Genomic DNA, 12,831 nt, shown 5'->3' with positions numbered 1-12,831 from the left:
AGATAGCGTCACAGAAGCCGTCAAATGAGCGGAAGCGTCGCGGTGTTCTAGCCAATCACAACCCTCTACGCACTTACACGTTTCCGGTCTATCGTCCAATCAATATTGATGCTACTTGCGGGCCTGAATCCCTCTTCAACCTTCTGTTCTTTGGAGGGGCACCTTCAAGCGACTCCGCGGTGCACCGGTAGTGGCTTCTTGATCAACTGAAAACATCGCAGAGTAACACGAACCCAGCGACAATGTCCTTCCTGACTGTCAGTAGGCTAGCGCCTAAACTCCTCAATTCAAAGGTAAGAGGACAGTTCCGTGGCCTTCATGTTAACTTGATCACCCTTGCTTCAGCCGTCTAACCGAAGTTAGCCGGCTAACGACAATGTAGCTAATGTTAGCTCCGACGACCACATTGTGATATAACGGCGGTCTCCATTATGGATTAAATGCTGCATCTAACCATAAACGTTTGATTGAATTTACTAACGCTGTTTCTAATTGTTTTCAAATGCGATGGCAAATATTAACATGTCACTGTTTCTTTATGACTAATCACAGGTGGGACATAACCATTCAAGTTAAGATACGTAATGTGCAAACAGTGTCATGGATTTGGCAAGTCAATTGGTTATCAGTGATACGATCTGATTTTAACTAGTGTTGAGGAATTGCAGTGCTGAAACACCCTTAGAAATTGTCCACCACCATCTTGACCTTCACTTAAAAACGTCCCATTGCTAAACTTTGTCTCAAGTTTTAAGATCCTTGAAGGCTTTTTTTGTGGATCGTTTCAAATGTCAAGGCAACCCGCACTGTTTTGTAAAATTGCACACAGTGTGCATTTGTCAATGTGGTCTAACAGTACGTATGTATATTGTACACTTTATAGGAATTGAATTACCAATAAATTTGCCCCTGAGATTATCAAGCGTGACATTGCCTGTCTGCACTGGATGGCACTTTTTTTTTTTTTTTTTTTTTTTTTTTTTTTACAATTTACTGTTTTACTCCACTGACCTCAAGGTTGAAGTGCATTCAAACCTACTGTGTCATCTGTATTTATAATGCTGTACAACCTGCAATGGTTATCTGGCTTCAAAATTGGGACAATTCCCAGATAACCTCAGTCACTCGCATCTCTTACTCCTACCCCGATTTGGCTCTTTATTGTTGTTCTTACATAACAAACCCTGATGGTCAAAATCTCAAATGTGACAGAACACCTGGTGCTTCACATGTTTTGAGCATGCACAGTTGCAAGGGAACCCGTACTTGGGGATGAAGTTTTCTCAGGTTAAATGTATCAAGTGATGGTTAATTCATGCACTACCCCTGCCCCTCGCTCTGCTTTAAGAAAGTATGTTCAATTGTGATTGCATGATTTCTTAAACATTCCAAATCTGTTCTCCAAAATAATGTCCACACCTCATAGAGATACTCGCTTTTTTTTCTTCAGGAATAGAATAACCGATGGTGCCAATAGTAGCCAATTTACAGTGGGGTTTAAAGAGTGCATGTAAAGTTTTCTGAAGCAAAGGTTACTTTTTTTTTTTAATAATCTGAAGAGAAGTAAAATGGGGGACGGCAGAAGTGTCATCTCACATCCTCAGATAAGAGAAGGATTTTTAAAAATATTTTTGTAAAGCCCCAAAAGTCAGAAACCCATCATTATTCATTTCTCCCAAAATTTGCCGATCAATGCATGATGTGGTTGATCAGAGCCACAAAATAAGACTGAAAACACAATTTTGTTCATGCCAAGGATGTTCTGTGCGCTACCTTTGTTAGTATTTTTGTTTTTTCCCAATATTTAAAAAAGGGGGGGGAATTTTGCCAGACAGTTTTTAAAAGGTTTATAATTTCATGCTAATTACTTCATCTGTTGTGTTTTGTATTATTTTAATTAGAAAAATTACAATGCTGCGATTTGCTTGGAACATTTGTGTCGGAATATGTAACTTGTATTCTCTTTTCTTTATATCACCTTTACTGTAAACATCAACCAAGAGTGATGAACTGTAAACAGCTTGAAGTAAGAATGCATTGTTTAATATTTAGAGAACTGTTTTCTTGACTTGACCTTGATTTCTTGACAGCAATAGAGGAAGAACAGGCACCATTTGTTAAATAAAGTTCCCACCCCCTCTTGGAGACACCTTGGATTTATTGCTGTCAAATACTTAAATGTCCTTGTTAGGAAATGCCAGTTGAATGTTTAAACGTGATTCAAAAGTTGCTCGTGTCTTTTTGTCATGTGCCCCGCCCAGGAAGTAAGCACTGACTAATGCCCCATATTTAAGCCCTTCCCAGGCTGTTACATAACAGCCCCTTGGCAATGTGAGGCGACATAAGATCCTAACTTTTGTTTTCAATGACCCTCCTGAGTCATTTCCGTCCAACCAGTTTGTGGTGACTAATCATACCAGTGGGACCGAAGCCAACTAACCCAAAGCTTTTTAACAGCACTCCTCCTTCAGTTGTTGATATAACTTGTCCTCTCAGGGGAGTCGTCTTTCAGTGGCAACATGAAGCAGACATAACTTTTTTTTCCTTTGGTACTATAGGTTGGAGAGAGCCTAAATCAATTGCAGCGCAACTGTACTTTACTATTAGTTCTTTTTATTGAGGGCGGGGCAATATGCTGTTTAATCATCACATGGTGGAAAAAGAACTGTACAAATGCAATGGACATTTATGCCCATAAAGAGTGTTTGGAAACATTTGACCACAGCTGTAACCTCAAATGAAAATAGGCCTTCTTTCCATAGAGGCACATTGATTATGCATTTATGAAAAGTGGGCTCAGTGGAATCGAGATTATTTATGGATGAGAATTGAGTGAAGAAGTGTTACTAATTTACATGCTTAATTGATTGTTTTATTGAGAATGTCGAGTGCAGTAAAAGCTTTATGCTTTGTTGTCTTAGATAATGATGATGATGTTGAGTGCTTTGAAATGACTGCATCTCTGTTTTGATTTGTATTTTAATTTCTGTTTTATTCATGCACAGCACTTTGTTTCAGCTGCCTTTTTTTTTTTGTCTTAAACCGCTCTGTAAATAAAGATGAGTTGAATTTCCGGAAGGAGGTTTTAGTGACTCGCATTAAAATATTGCTGTCCAAAAATACTTGCCTGGTTTGTACCTGATTTACTAACAATGTCACAATTATTTCTTGTGCCACAGAATGCCACCCACTTCATTACAGCTGCAAGAAACGCCAGCGCCTCCACAACAGTAAGTCCCCTTGAGCCCAACCCAATTGTCTCAATTATGTTGCATTAAAAGTGTTAAACGATTGAAATTATAAAAGACAACTGGCCTCCATCTTGTTCAATCTTATGATGGTTACATAGATCTGCAGACCTCTAAAATAGTTTTTCCAATTAATCAAAGTCGCACATGCATGCACTAGATTGGAACGGATCACGTCACATGTAAACAGTTGACCAAAAATCGTCACTCTGAATGATTTCCAATGGAATGTCAGAAACATGCTTGTGAACCCAGCTAATAAACGGTTCCGTCAACGGCTCACTGCGTGTTGCTAATTGCAGTGTGAAAAAGTCTCTAGTCTCAACTAGTTTCTAGTCTACATATACCGTTATGTCATGTGAAATGTTCAGGTATGTCTGCACAGGCCTCCAAATGTTCCAGGCAGTGTTCTCCCGTTCAGGAAAAGGCCATTTTTGTGCGGACCTTTTGTAGGTCAATCAATACTTTGGTCAAATGTTAACAATCAGACTGTTGAGAAAACCCTCTGATCATATTTTAGCAATGTGTTATTTTTGGGACTAGGTGTTTGTTTTTGCCCTCTTCAAGTGTGTTTTTTGTTTTTCAAATCCAGAATCTGAAGGACGTTCTGTCAGACCTGATCCCTAAAGAACAGAGCAGGATCAAGAACTTTAAGCAGCAGTATGGGAAAACCAACATAGGGCAGATTACTGTGGATATGGTGAGCAAACTTATGACTCTTCATCAACTTAATTTCTATCACAGGTTTAATAAACTATATCGTCTGTGGGAGGGAAAGAAAAAACTACAACACGCGTTATAATTGTTTTAGCATGATTATTTCAAGTTTTCTTCCTGTAGCAATGTGCCATGAGCGGTTCATAAAATTTTCACATTCCCATGCCTCTATTGAAATTCAACCCGTAGCCATGTGCCCCCCCCCCCCACTCCCTTGCACAAAAACATCAAATATAAATGTCCCCAACACATACAGCACAAATGAAAGTGTTTCTTTTTCCACATGCACGTTTTCCTGCAAACACGATACCCGAGGTCCCACGCTAGACCCGAGGTCCCACGCTAGCACAGTAAGTCCCGTGACTTACTGAAAATAAAACTATAGCAATAAAATAGGATTAAGTATATTTGATGGAGGTAATTCACGGTTTGAACGTGTGTAAATATGCAATGCGGAAAAGGTGTGGATGCATCAGTGTGAAAATCCAAGAAGTGTGGATTGTGCATATTAGCAAAGTCATTTTCAACTTGACAACAAACAATAGCAAAACGTAGATTCCAATTGTTGTAATTCCAAATTCTGCTCCACAACTTGTGATAAAAACGTCTGTTGATGTTATCACGTCTTTCTCAGTGTTAACTGAAAGTTTGAGATTACACTCTAGATATAACTGTATTCAAAAACAAGTTCTGCTTGTAATTGATTTTAGTTACTGTGTAAAGCACATTGAGTTGCCTTGTGTATGAACTGTGCTATTTATCGGTCAATCGATTTGCCTTGCCCCTTACCACAGCGTCAAAAGGTTGACGTAATGCAAAATGTCCAGTAAGCATAATCGTCTGTTGGGTTAATTTTGGCAACACTAGGTAAACCATGGAGTGCAACGCAGATTAGTCAAACCACTTAATCTGTCAGGGTTGTCTGCGTCAGTTATCTATCAGTCGGGTCATCCTGCTGAGGTCACCAATCTGCCTGCTAATAACTGCAACACAAGGGTGCACGGTGACCCTTTCTGGAGCTTTACAAACATGAGCAGATTTGACAATTTGATGCAATACGCTCGCAAATCATAGCCAAAGAATGAACTTTGGTATTTGATGAGAACTTGCCCCAGCGCATCATGAGTCACATGTACACACATAGGTGCTGCCAAGAAATGTTGAGAAACAAGCTGTGTCCAAATTAAAAGGCTGCTGCAAACTCAAAGGCTGCATTTTTGGCTGCATGCTTTTAGTTGCAGTGTGCCACACCCACATGTGGTTTTTAAATTGTAGAAAGACAATTAGCAGCCTGGCTTATTCCATTCCTAAAAAGGGAACAAAGGACAAAGTCCACCAACGTTAAACTAAATCAAACATTTCAAGAAAATAAATCAAATAAAGTAATTCGTAAAGTAAGTAAATTAAGCCTCTCGAGCAATGAAAAATGTTCTTGGGCCTTTCTTATTAATACCTCACAAACTTCAAAGATTTATACCATAGTGGTAACTCATTCAACCAATGATTTAAAAAAGGCTTTGTTTTAAAGTATCTACATTTGTTAACAAGGAATTTGCCTAAATATTCATGCTTTCGCCCCCCCAAAAAAAATCTTAATGGAACTTCAATGTCAAAGGTGCCGTCAGCTCAATATATTTGGTCCTAAATCAGCCCTGCATTTCCAACCAAAAAAACCTGTGCCCACATTTGGACAGGCCTCGTGTGTATTTCGACACCACTTGCGATCGAGTTGTGCACTAAGTGGCTCGTGCAGTTGAAAAACCGGCCTTCAGAGGACGCAGCCTGTGAATTGTGACATAGCATCAGTCTTTGGTTGCACATTCATTTCCAGCATGTGCAAAGAAGCAATGTCATGTTTTACATTCGTTGGTCTCTTGTAATCTATGAAGCGACCTGCCTAATCAACAATATCATAACACTAAATAGATTTTTTTCCCCTTTGGAGATGAAATGCAACTGAAAGACATTTATCTGTGTATTTTTTTTGTAATTTATTTCAATCTTGCATTTGTTTGCTTGTCCAGGTGTATGGAGGGATGAGGGGCATGAAGGGTCTGGTATATGAGACTTCTGTGCTGGATCCCGATGAGGTCAGTGCTGATTAATGCTACCCTTTTAGCCCTAAATGGATCATCTTGTGAGCAAAATTGGATTGTCACAGTGGCAGTATTCAGTTACACCCAAAAAAAAGAATAACAAATAAATACTGGTACTGTTAGACTTGATTAGCAACTTGAATCATTCTCTTTGGTTACAGGGCATCCGCTTCCGAGGTTATAGCATCCCAGAATGTCAGAAGTTATTGCCCAAAGCCGAAGGAGGTGAGGAGCCATTGCCTGAAGGTCTCTTCTGGCTGCTGGTCACAGGACAGGTGCCCACTGGGGAGCAGGTGAGACTCAGGGTGGTGTAATGGAGCCACCAAAAACATATTCCATGTTCTACTTTTTTTTTCCCCCTAAAAAGCAACTGTGTCCATTTTTGAAGCTGTGGAAATTTTTCTTTGACTGGACTTTGAGATGACTAAACAATAGTCAAATTACAAACATAGTGCACAGTACGTGCCTACAAACGGTTGTAAAGCAACATAACTGCTTGCCGCTATAAAATGTTTGATCATTTATAAATGAATCGGTCCGACACATTTATTGCGGAGGAAAAAGATCATTTGATTGCCATTATTGCTCAAGATAAAGTCAAGGCAGACTGATAAGCCCATTGCCTTTCAGCTGGGCCTGTCTGAGAGAGAAAAAAAACATTCTGCGCAACTTGACTCTGTCAAGTTTTATATAAGTGAGACAAATGTGTCCACAATGCGTACGTCATGCTACACGCTCCTGCTTGCCAGGTGAACTGGGTGTCGAAAGAGTGGGCGAAGAGAGCGGCGCTCCCGTCGCATGTTGTCACGATGTTGGACAACTTCCCCACCAACCTGCACCCCATGTCTCAGTTCAGCGCCGCCATCACGGCCCTTAACAGTGAGAGCAGCTTCGCACGTGCCTACTCTGAGGGTGTGCACAAGTCCAAGTACTGGGAGGTGAGTTGTCATGCTTACATCGGCCTTTATTCTATTTTTTAATATGCCTAATTTCTACTCTCCTGATGAATTGTGCTAAAGCTTATTCATGATGTCATCATATCTGCCTCAGTATAAAAAAAATTTAAGCAGCTCTGAACTACCTATACTGCCCAGATGCTTTAATTGGGTCATAGTTTATGGATTTCTACTTGCAGGCGTTATGCCGCCAATCGATTTTTTTTTTTTTATATTCTCGTCACATCTGACCAATGGAATTCACAAACACGCCCCAGTGGACTGATGAAACTGAGTCCAAGCTCATATTGAACTTTACGAGTCACATTTTAAATATATACTGCATTTAATACTCAACTTTACGAGTCATATTTTAAATAGATACTCTATTTAATTCACAGACAGCTAATTTCTAAATTATTATATTACCTCAGGTTACTAAATGCAGAAACAAGATTACATTGCATGCTTGGTCTACTTCCATGTATGTGCAACAAAAACAAATATGTAAATACATAAGTTCCCCTTTAGTCCAAATAGCTCTGGGTTATTTGAAAATATCATAAAATAGTCTTCCATTGTGAATTAATGGCATCGTACAATGAGACAATTGTTGGTTTATGGAAAAACACCAGTTATGGAAAAACACTGCATGTGTTCACACCGATGCGCAAATAAATTACAGGGGGTATTGACAAAGCAAAGACTGCAGTGAAATAGTGAAAATATGAATAACTAAAGCCTGGAGGGCTTTGTAATTTCATGTATACGGTGGAGGCAAAGCCCTTAAAAATGTAAAGGATAATAAAGCAGCAACAGCATGCATCTAGCCCTCTGTACAATCTTTTCACCCACGTTACACAAACCATTGTACAGTATTCAATCGATACATTTTAAACACAAACAACGCCACATGAGGCTCATCGCGTGTTTGTTAGCATACTACCTTAGATAACCCGACGGCAAAGTCGTGCGTCTGTCAAAGCCACCCACTTCTTTGGCTCTCTTTCTCTCAGTATGTCTATGAAGACTCCATGGACCTGATCGCCAAGCTGCCTTGTATTGCGGCCAAGATCTACCGCAACCTGTACCGCGAAGGCAGTAGCATCGGAGCCATTGACTCCAACTTGGACTGGTCTCACAATTTCACCAACATGCTGGGCTACAGCGATGCCCAGTTTACTGAGCTCATGAGACTCTATCTGACTATCCACAGGTAACCCACACTGCACTGGGCCAAAGATATTGTCTTATATTTGATTGAATAAATATACTACTAAATTCTGTCAACAAACAAAATATTTATAAAAGGGAACACTTGAGGGGTTTTACGTTGAGGCAATCGACACGTTTAGTTTCATAGTATAAACTCTGTTCATTTACTCAACTATCAAAATACTTGTCGACATATTGACAATACATTTAAATTTCTACTTTAAAATGGTCAAATTTGCATGTTCATTTACTGTAGCTTTAGCTTTGCATTTTGTTGAGATATGAGTGAGGGTAGTGTACATAAAAATTGCACAACTTAGACAAGCTAACGTTTGTGTCGTGCAACAGTGACCACGAAGGAGGCAATGTCAGTGCCCACACCAGCCACTTGGTGGGTAGCGCTTTGTCAGACCCCTACTTGTCCTTCAGCGCCGCCATGAATGGCCTGGCTGGTCCTCTTCACGGCCTGGCAAACCAGGTTAGTCATTGACAGACATATATACAACCAATTAAAGGGTGGTTTGTCCTGTCAGTGATGTCCTCTGCTCTTTTGTCTCCCAGGAGGTGCTGGTGTGGCTGACCGCACTGCAGAAGGAGCTCGGAGGGGAGGTGTCAGATGAGAGGATGAGGGATTACATCTGGAACACGCTCAAATCCGGAAGGGTAAATAGCTTCAGAATGAAATTAAATTACATGTAGCTTCTCAGGTTGGATTCAAACCAAAATGCTTCGTGTCGCAATTAAATATTGTTCTGTGGGTTCACGGTTTTCCTTGGACAACCTGACTGCTGTGAAAAAGCTCATTAAACAGTAGTCGACTATCATTTTACACTGTAAGGTAATAATAAAATTAAATAGAATTGGAATTGTTCGCAGCCGTCATAAAGCCCATCCTTAAACGAAATCTTGCAGACGCAATAACATTTGATGCAATGTACCGTCTTTGTGTCAGGTGGTGCCAGGCTACGGTCACGCCGTCCTGAGGAAGACGGACCCTCGTTATACCTGCCAGCGCGAGTTTGCCCTCAAGCACCTGCCCAATGACCCAATGTTCAAGATGGTGGCTCAGCTCTACAAGATTGTCCCCAATGTGCTGCTGGAGCAGGGCAAGGCCAAAAACCCCTGGCCAAACGTGGATGCCCACAGTGGCGTTCTGCTGCAGGTGAGTGTTCCTGCGGTTGTCAAGTGTTGTGTCATGGATAGATAAACAGTAGCAGCATAGCACTGATGTAATAAGGCAACAAAGCAAGTTAGTGCCCCCCATTAAAAGCCATCTGTAATTTTGTTAGGTGCCACAAGATGGCAGCTGACTACTTAACATTGAAAATATCATAAAACACCCCCCACCCGCCACTAAAAGCAGTCTGTAATTTTGCTAGGTCCCACAAGAAGGCAGCTGAATACTTAACACTGAGAGGATCATAAAACACCACCGCCGTGTACCAATCATGAACTCGTATTATACAAACGACGATTCTATACTCACTTAACAGTCGACACAAGCCACCGTCACACAAGGCTTGTCAATAATATTAGGTTGCGTACTGGCCGAAATAACATGCTAGCACATACTGACAAGACATTACGCATGAGCAAACAAATATACGCACTAAAACGTTAAACAGGCTATTAAAGTCATCTTTTGGCGTTAGCGGACAATCGTTCATGTTTGGCAATCCGGGCAAAATAGACCATGTGTGGGCTATTGGTACTTGTATTGGAAGAAAAGCAGAAAGTTTCACCTTTGACATTGCACAAATGCATTTTAGGACCGCAATTAAACCAGGCACGACATCTCAAAGGCAGATGAAAACAGCACTAGCAATTGCTTAAAGCCAGTAACACCAAACCCCCAACAGAGGGCGCCAATGTAATTTACTACTTTAGCCTGAGCACAAAGCCAGGGAATGGATAGGCTAAAAAAAAAAAAAAATTTGCAAGCAACAACCTTGAATAATAATGTCAGGGTACACTGTTCTGTCACAATATATATCAGGCATAGATATTTAGTCATAAATAAATAATTGCCATGTCCTATTTCTCATGGCACAGTGGTTGGGACTGACTCTTGCAATGGAGTGGTTTGAGGAATTGCACATTTACATAGTTCAAATGAATGCAATCTGACCGCGCCCCTCCTGTACTCCCCCATCCGCAGTACTACGGAATGACGGAGATGAACTACTACACGGTGCTGTTTGGCGTCTCACGGGCTCTCGGTGTGTTGGCCCAGCTGGTGTGGAGTCGAGCCCTGGGCTTCCCGCTGGAGCGCCCCAAGTCCATGAGCACGGATGGACTCATGTCTTTGGTGGGCACCAAGTCGGGTTGATCGCCAACCGCGCTGGGAGTTGTAGTGGTGAGAGGAGGCGCAAAGGCGACAGATTATGCTGAGTTGTCTACCCCCCCCCCCCCCGACCTTCCCTGTCCACCCTTCGGAATTCTGAGGGATTGAAAGACGATATACGTTTAATGTCATTACACACTAAAAGACTCTCCTCTCGCCACTGCTAGTTGTCCAGCTGCCTCCTCGGGAGGTGAAACTTCCATTCGCTTAGAAATCGACTCCCACCTGAGATTTTATTTTTGAAGCTAGCCTAGCAAGGCCTCGCTCTAAATTCAGCGTGACACTCAAAGGGAATTGTGGGAGTCAATTGCACTTCCTTTGTAGTATTTGTTTCAGTGGCTAAGGCCAAGTCCCCCAACAATCAATTGACATGTCACTTTGGTTTCTTCTATGCATCATCCCCGCCCCCACCATTCTCCTGCCGTTGGCAACGTTTTACTCCCATTTATGAGCACTCCCGTTTTCACCATTCTCACCGCAATCAAGCTGTTTCAAAATAAAACAAAAAAAGAAACTTGGGGTGAAACTAAGATAATGCCGCTTTCAATCTGGATCTGTATTTTTGTTGTTTGTAGTGCTAGTCTGTCTTCCCTCTATGATCAAAATAACTGTCTCGTCTTTGTCCGAATCCGGCACTGTTTTAAAATGGCAATTGGCACAGTGGCCCGTAGTGACGCAAAAGAGCAAGCTTGAATCCAAATCAGGTTTTGACTTTGTAATTCTTTATGTCCGTTCACATTAGTTCCTTTTTGTTTTGTTTTGTCCACACGAGAGCGCTTTTTCAACATCGGCGAGTCCAAAATCAGCATTTACTCGATAGATTGGATCTCGTCATTTGAGGCCTGAGACCCCAACTCGCCACCGCTCGCTTCCTTGCTTGAGTGTGTCCCTTCATCCTGAGCTTAGTGGTGTTAAATATGTTTCGAACTATCATGCTTGGTTCACGTCGTGGTTTTTTACTTTTATTTATACTTTGTGTACATAGGTTATATATATGTATAAGTTCTGCTCGTAACAACCACACCAAGTACCAACTGTGTTATAGTTCAGTCTCTCGTGTAGAAACCGCAGCTATCTTGTACATACGTGTTTTTGCCCATTTGTTCCGGGTGTTTTCGAGCTTGCTCTCGAGCTCCGCTTCCAAGACAGCCTACCCACCTGTGACTTTGTGTGTCAACACTCCATTTTTGCCTCTCTGAATCCTTTCTTCTTTTTCTCTCTCTCTCTCTCTCTCCCTCTCTCTCTCTCTCTCTCTCTCTCTCTCTCTCTTCCCCCCCCCCCCCCCCCCCCCCCCACTCATGTCTATCGCCTCGCCGGATTTGTTACTTTGATCATAGAGGAGCAGGAAGGTCGTAAATGAGAATGAAATGTAAGGTGGGTTCATCAGATGCGCTGCAGGGGGCAGAATGGGTCGCAGGGCAATAAATACTGGAAAACATGACTCGAAACAAGAAAGAAAAAAAAAAGGAAAAATAAAGGTTTTTATTAACACTGCCTGGTGTGCTTCTTATCAAGTCAATTTGATTTATAAGGCCCTTACTCATGAAAAGTCTTCATATGCCCACAGTTGGCTAATACTAACATTCCATGCTTAACACCAGGACGGTGCGAAACCTTGACAAGGGGCCACAGATTAAGGAATCCCCCCCCCCCTCTTCAAGGGTGACCAGGCTGCTATAGCTGCTGAGTGGGCAACATTTAACATAAGACGATGCCATGCAATGTGACAGCCCATTCAGAATCTGATCAGAATCACCTTTATTGTCATAACTAGAACCTGCAGACTTCTGGATTTAAAAAAATATATAAAAAATGCAAATTCCCGTGGCTCAGTGCTCAAGATAAGTCTTAACGACCAGAGATGTGCGTCACGGCACTTTGGCCTTCCTCCGTCACACGAGCCCTCCTTACTGAATGTGCTAGGATATTAATAACACCCTACATGCCGCCACCCAGGTCTGCTTGAAACTTGAAAATGACCTGGAAAATGTGATGGCCACCCTTTGAGTTGGATAAAAATAGGAGAATTGGGCTGCTTAATTCATATTCCACACTGAATATTAACACAAACGCAGTGATTGCACTAGTTGGGGCCACATGCAACTTAGTATTACTGTCAAGAAAACTTTGGGGTTGACTTTGAACAAAATAAGCTTTTGTACAAGAAAGTGTACTGGTTGTGATTGATATATTTACGGGTAATTTGGTTCGAAATTAGACATGGTGGCTAACCTTTCTATTGCTCACATTATTAGCATGACTGGATGGATGGATTG

General features: G+C 41.5%; 1 protein-coding gene across 1 annotated transcript; it reads left to right on the top strand.

Annotated features, from left to right (window-relative positions):
* The first annotated feature begins 126 nt into the window (after positions 1-126).
* On the top strand, positions 127-12,046 carry cs (citrate synthase). Its single transcript, XM_085905390.1, has 11 exons — positions 127-293; positions 3,180-3,230; positions 3,841-3,948; positions 5,990-6,055; positions 6,223-6,354; positions 6,811-6,999; positions 8,013-8,212; positions 8,560-8,689; positions 8,773-8,874; positions 9,164-9,373; positions 10,370-12,046. The coding sequence occupies exons 1-11, from the start codon at positions 243-245 to the stop codon at positions 10,538-10,540; spliced, it is 1,410 nt and encodes a 469-aa protein (XP_085761516.1). The 5' UTR covers positions 127-242; the 3' UTR covers positions 10,541-12,046.
* The last annotated feature ends 785 nt before the right edge of the window (positions 12,047-12,831 follow it).

Source organism: Syngnathus leptorhynchus, chromosome 1, assembly GCF_054491065.1.
Source record: "Syngnathus leptorhynchus isolate UIUO chromosome 1, UIUO_Slep, whole genome shotgun sequence".
NCBI classification, from domain to species: domain Eukaryota; kingdom Metazoa; phylum Chordata; class Actinopteri; order Syngnathiformes; family Syngnathidae; genus Syngnathus; species Syngnathus leptorhynchus.
This window is presented reverse-complemented; position numbering and strand designations above follow the sequence as displayed.

Coding starts and splice junctions, on each gene's coding strand:
- cs (XM_085905390.1), top strand. CDS start 243: ATGTCCTTCCTGACTGTCAGTAGGCTAGCGCCTAAACTCCTCAATTCA. Junction 294..3,179: donor CTAAACTCCTCAATTCAAAG/GTAAGAGGACAG, acceptor CTTGTGCCACAG/AATGCCACCCACTTCATTAC. Junction 3,231..3,840: donor ACGCCAGCGCCTCCACAACA/GTAAGTCCCCTT, acceptor TTTCAAATCCAG/AATCTGAAGGACGTTCTGTC.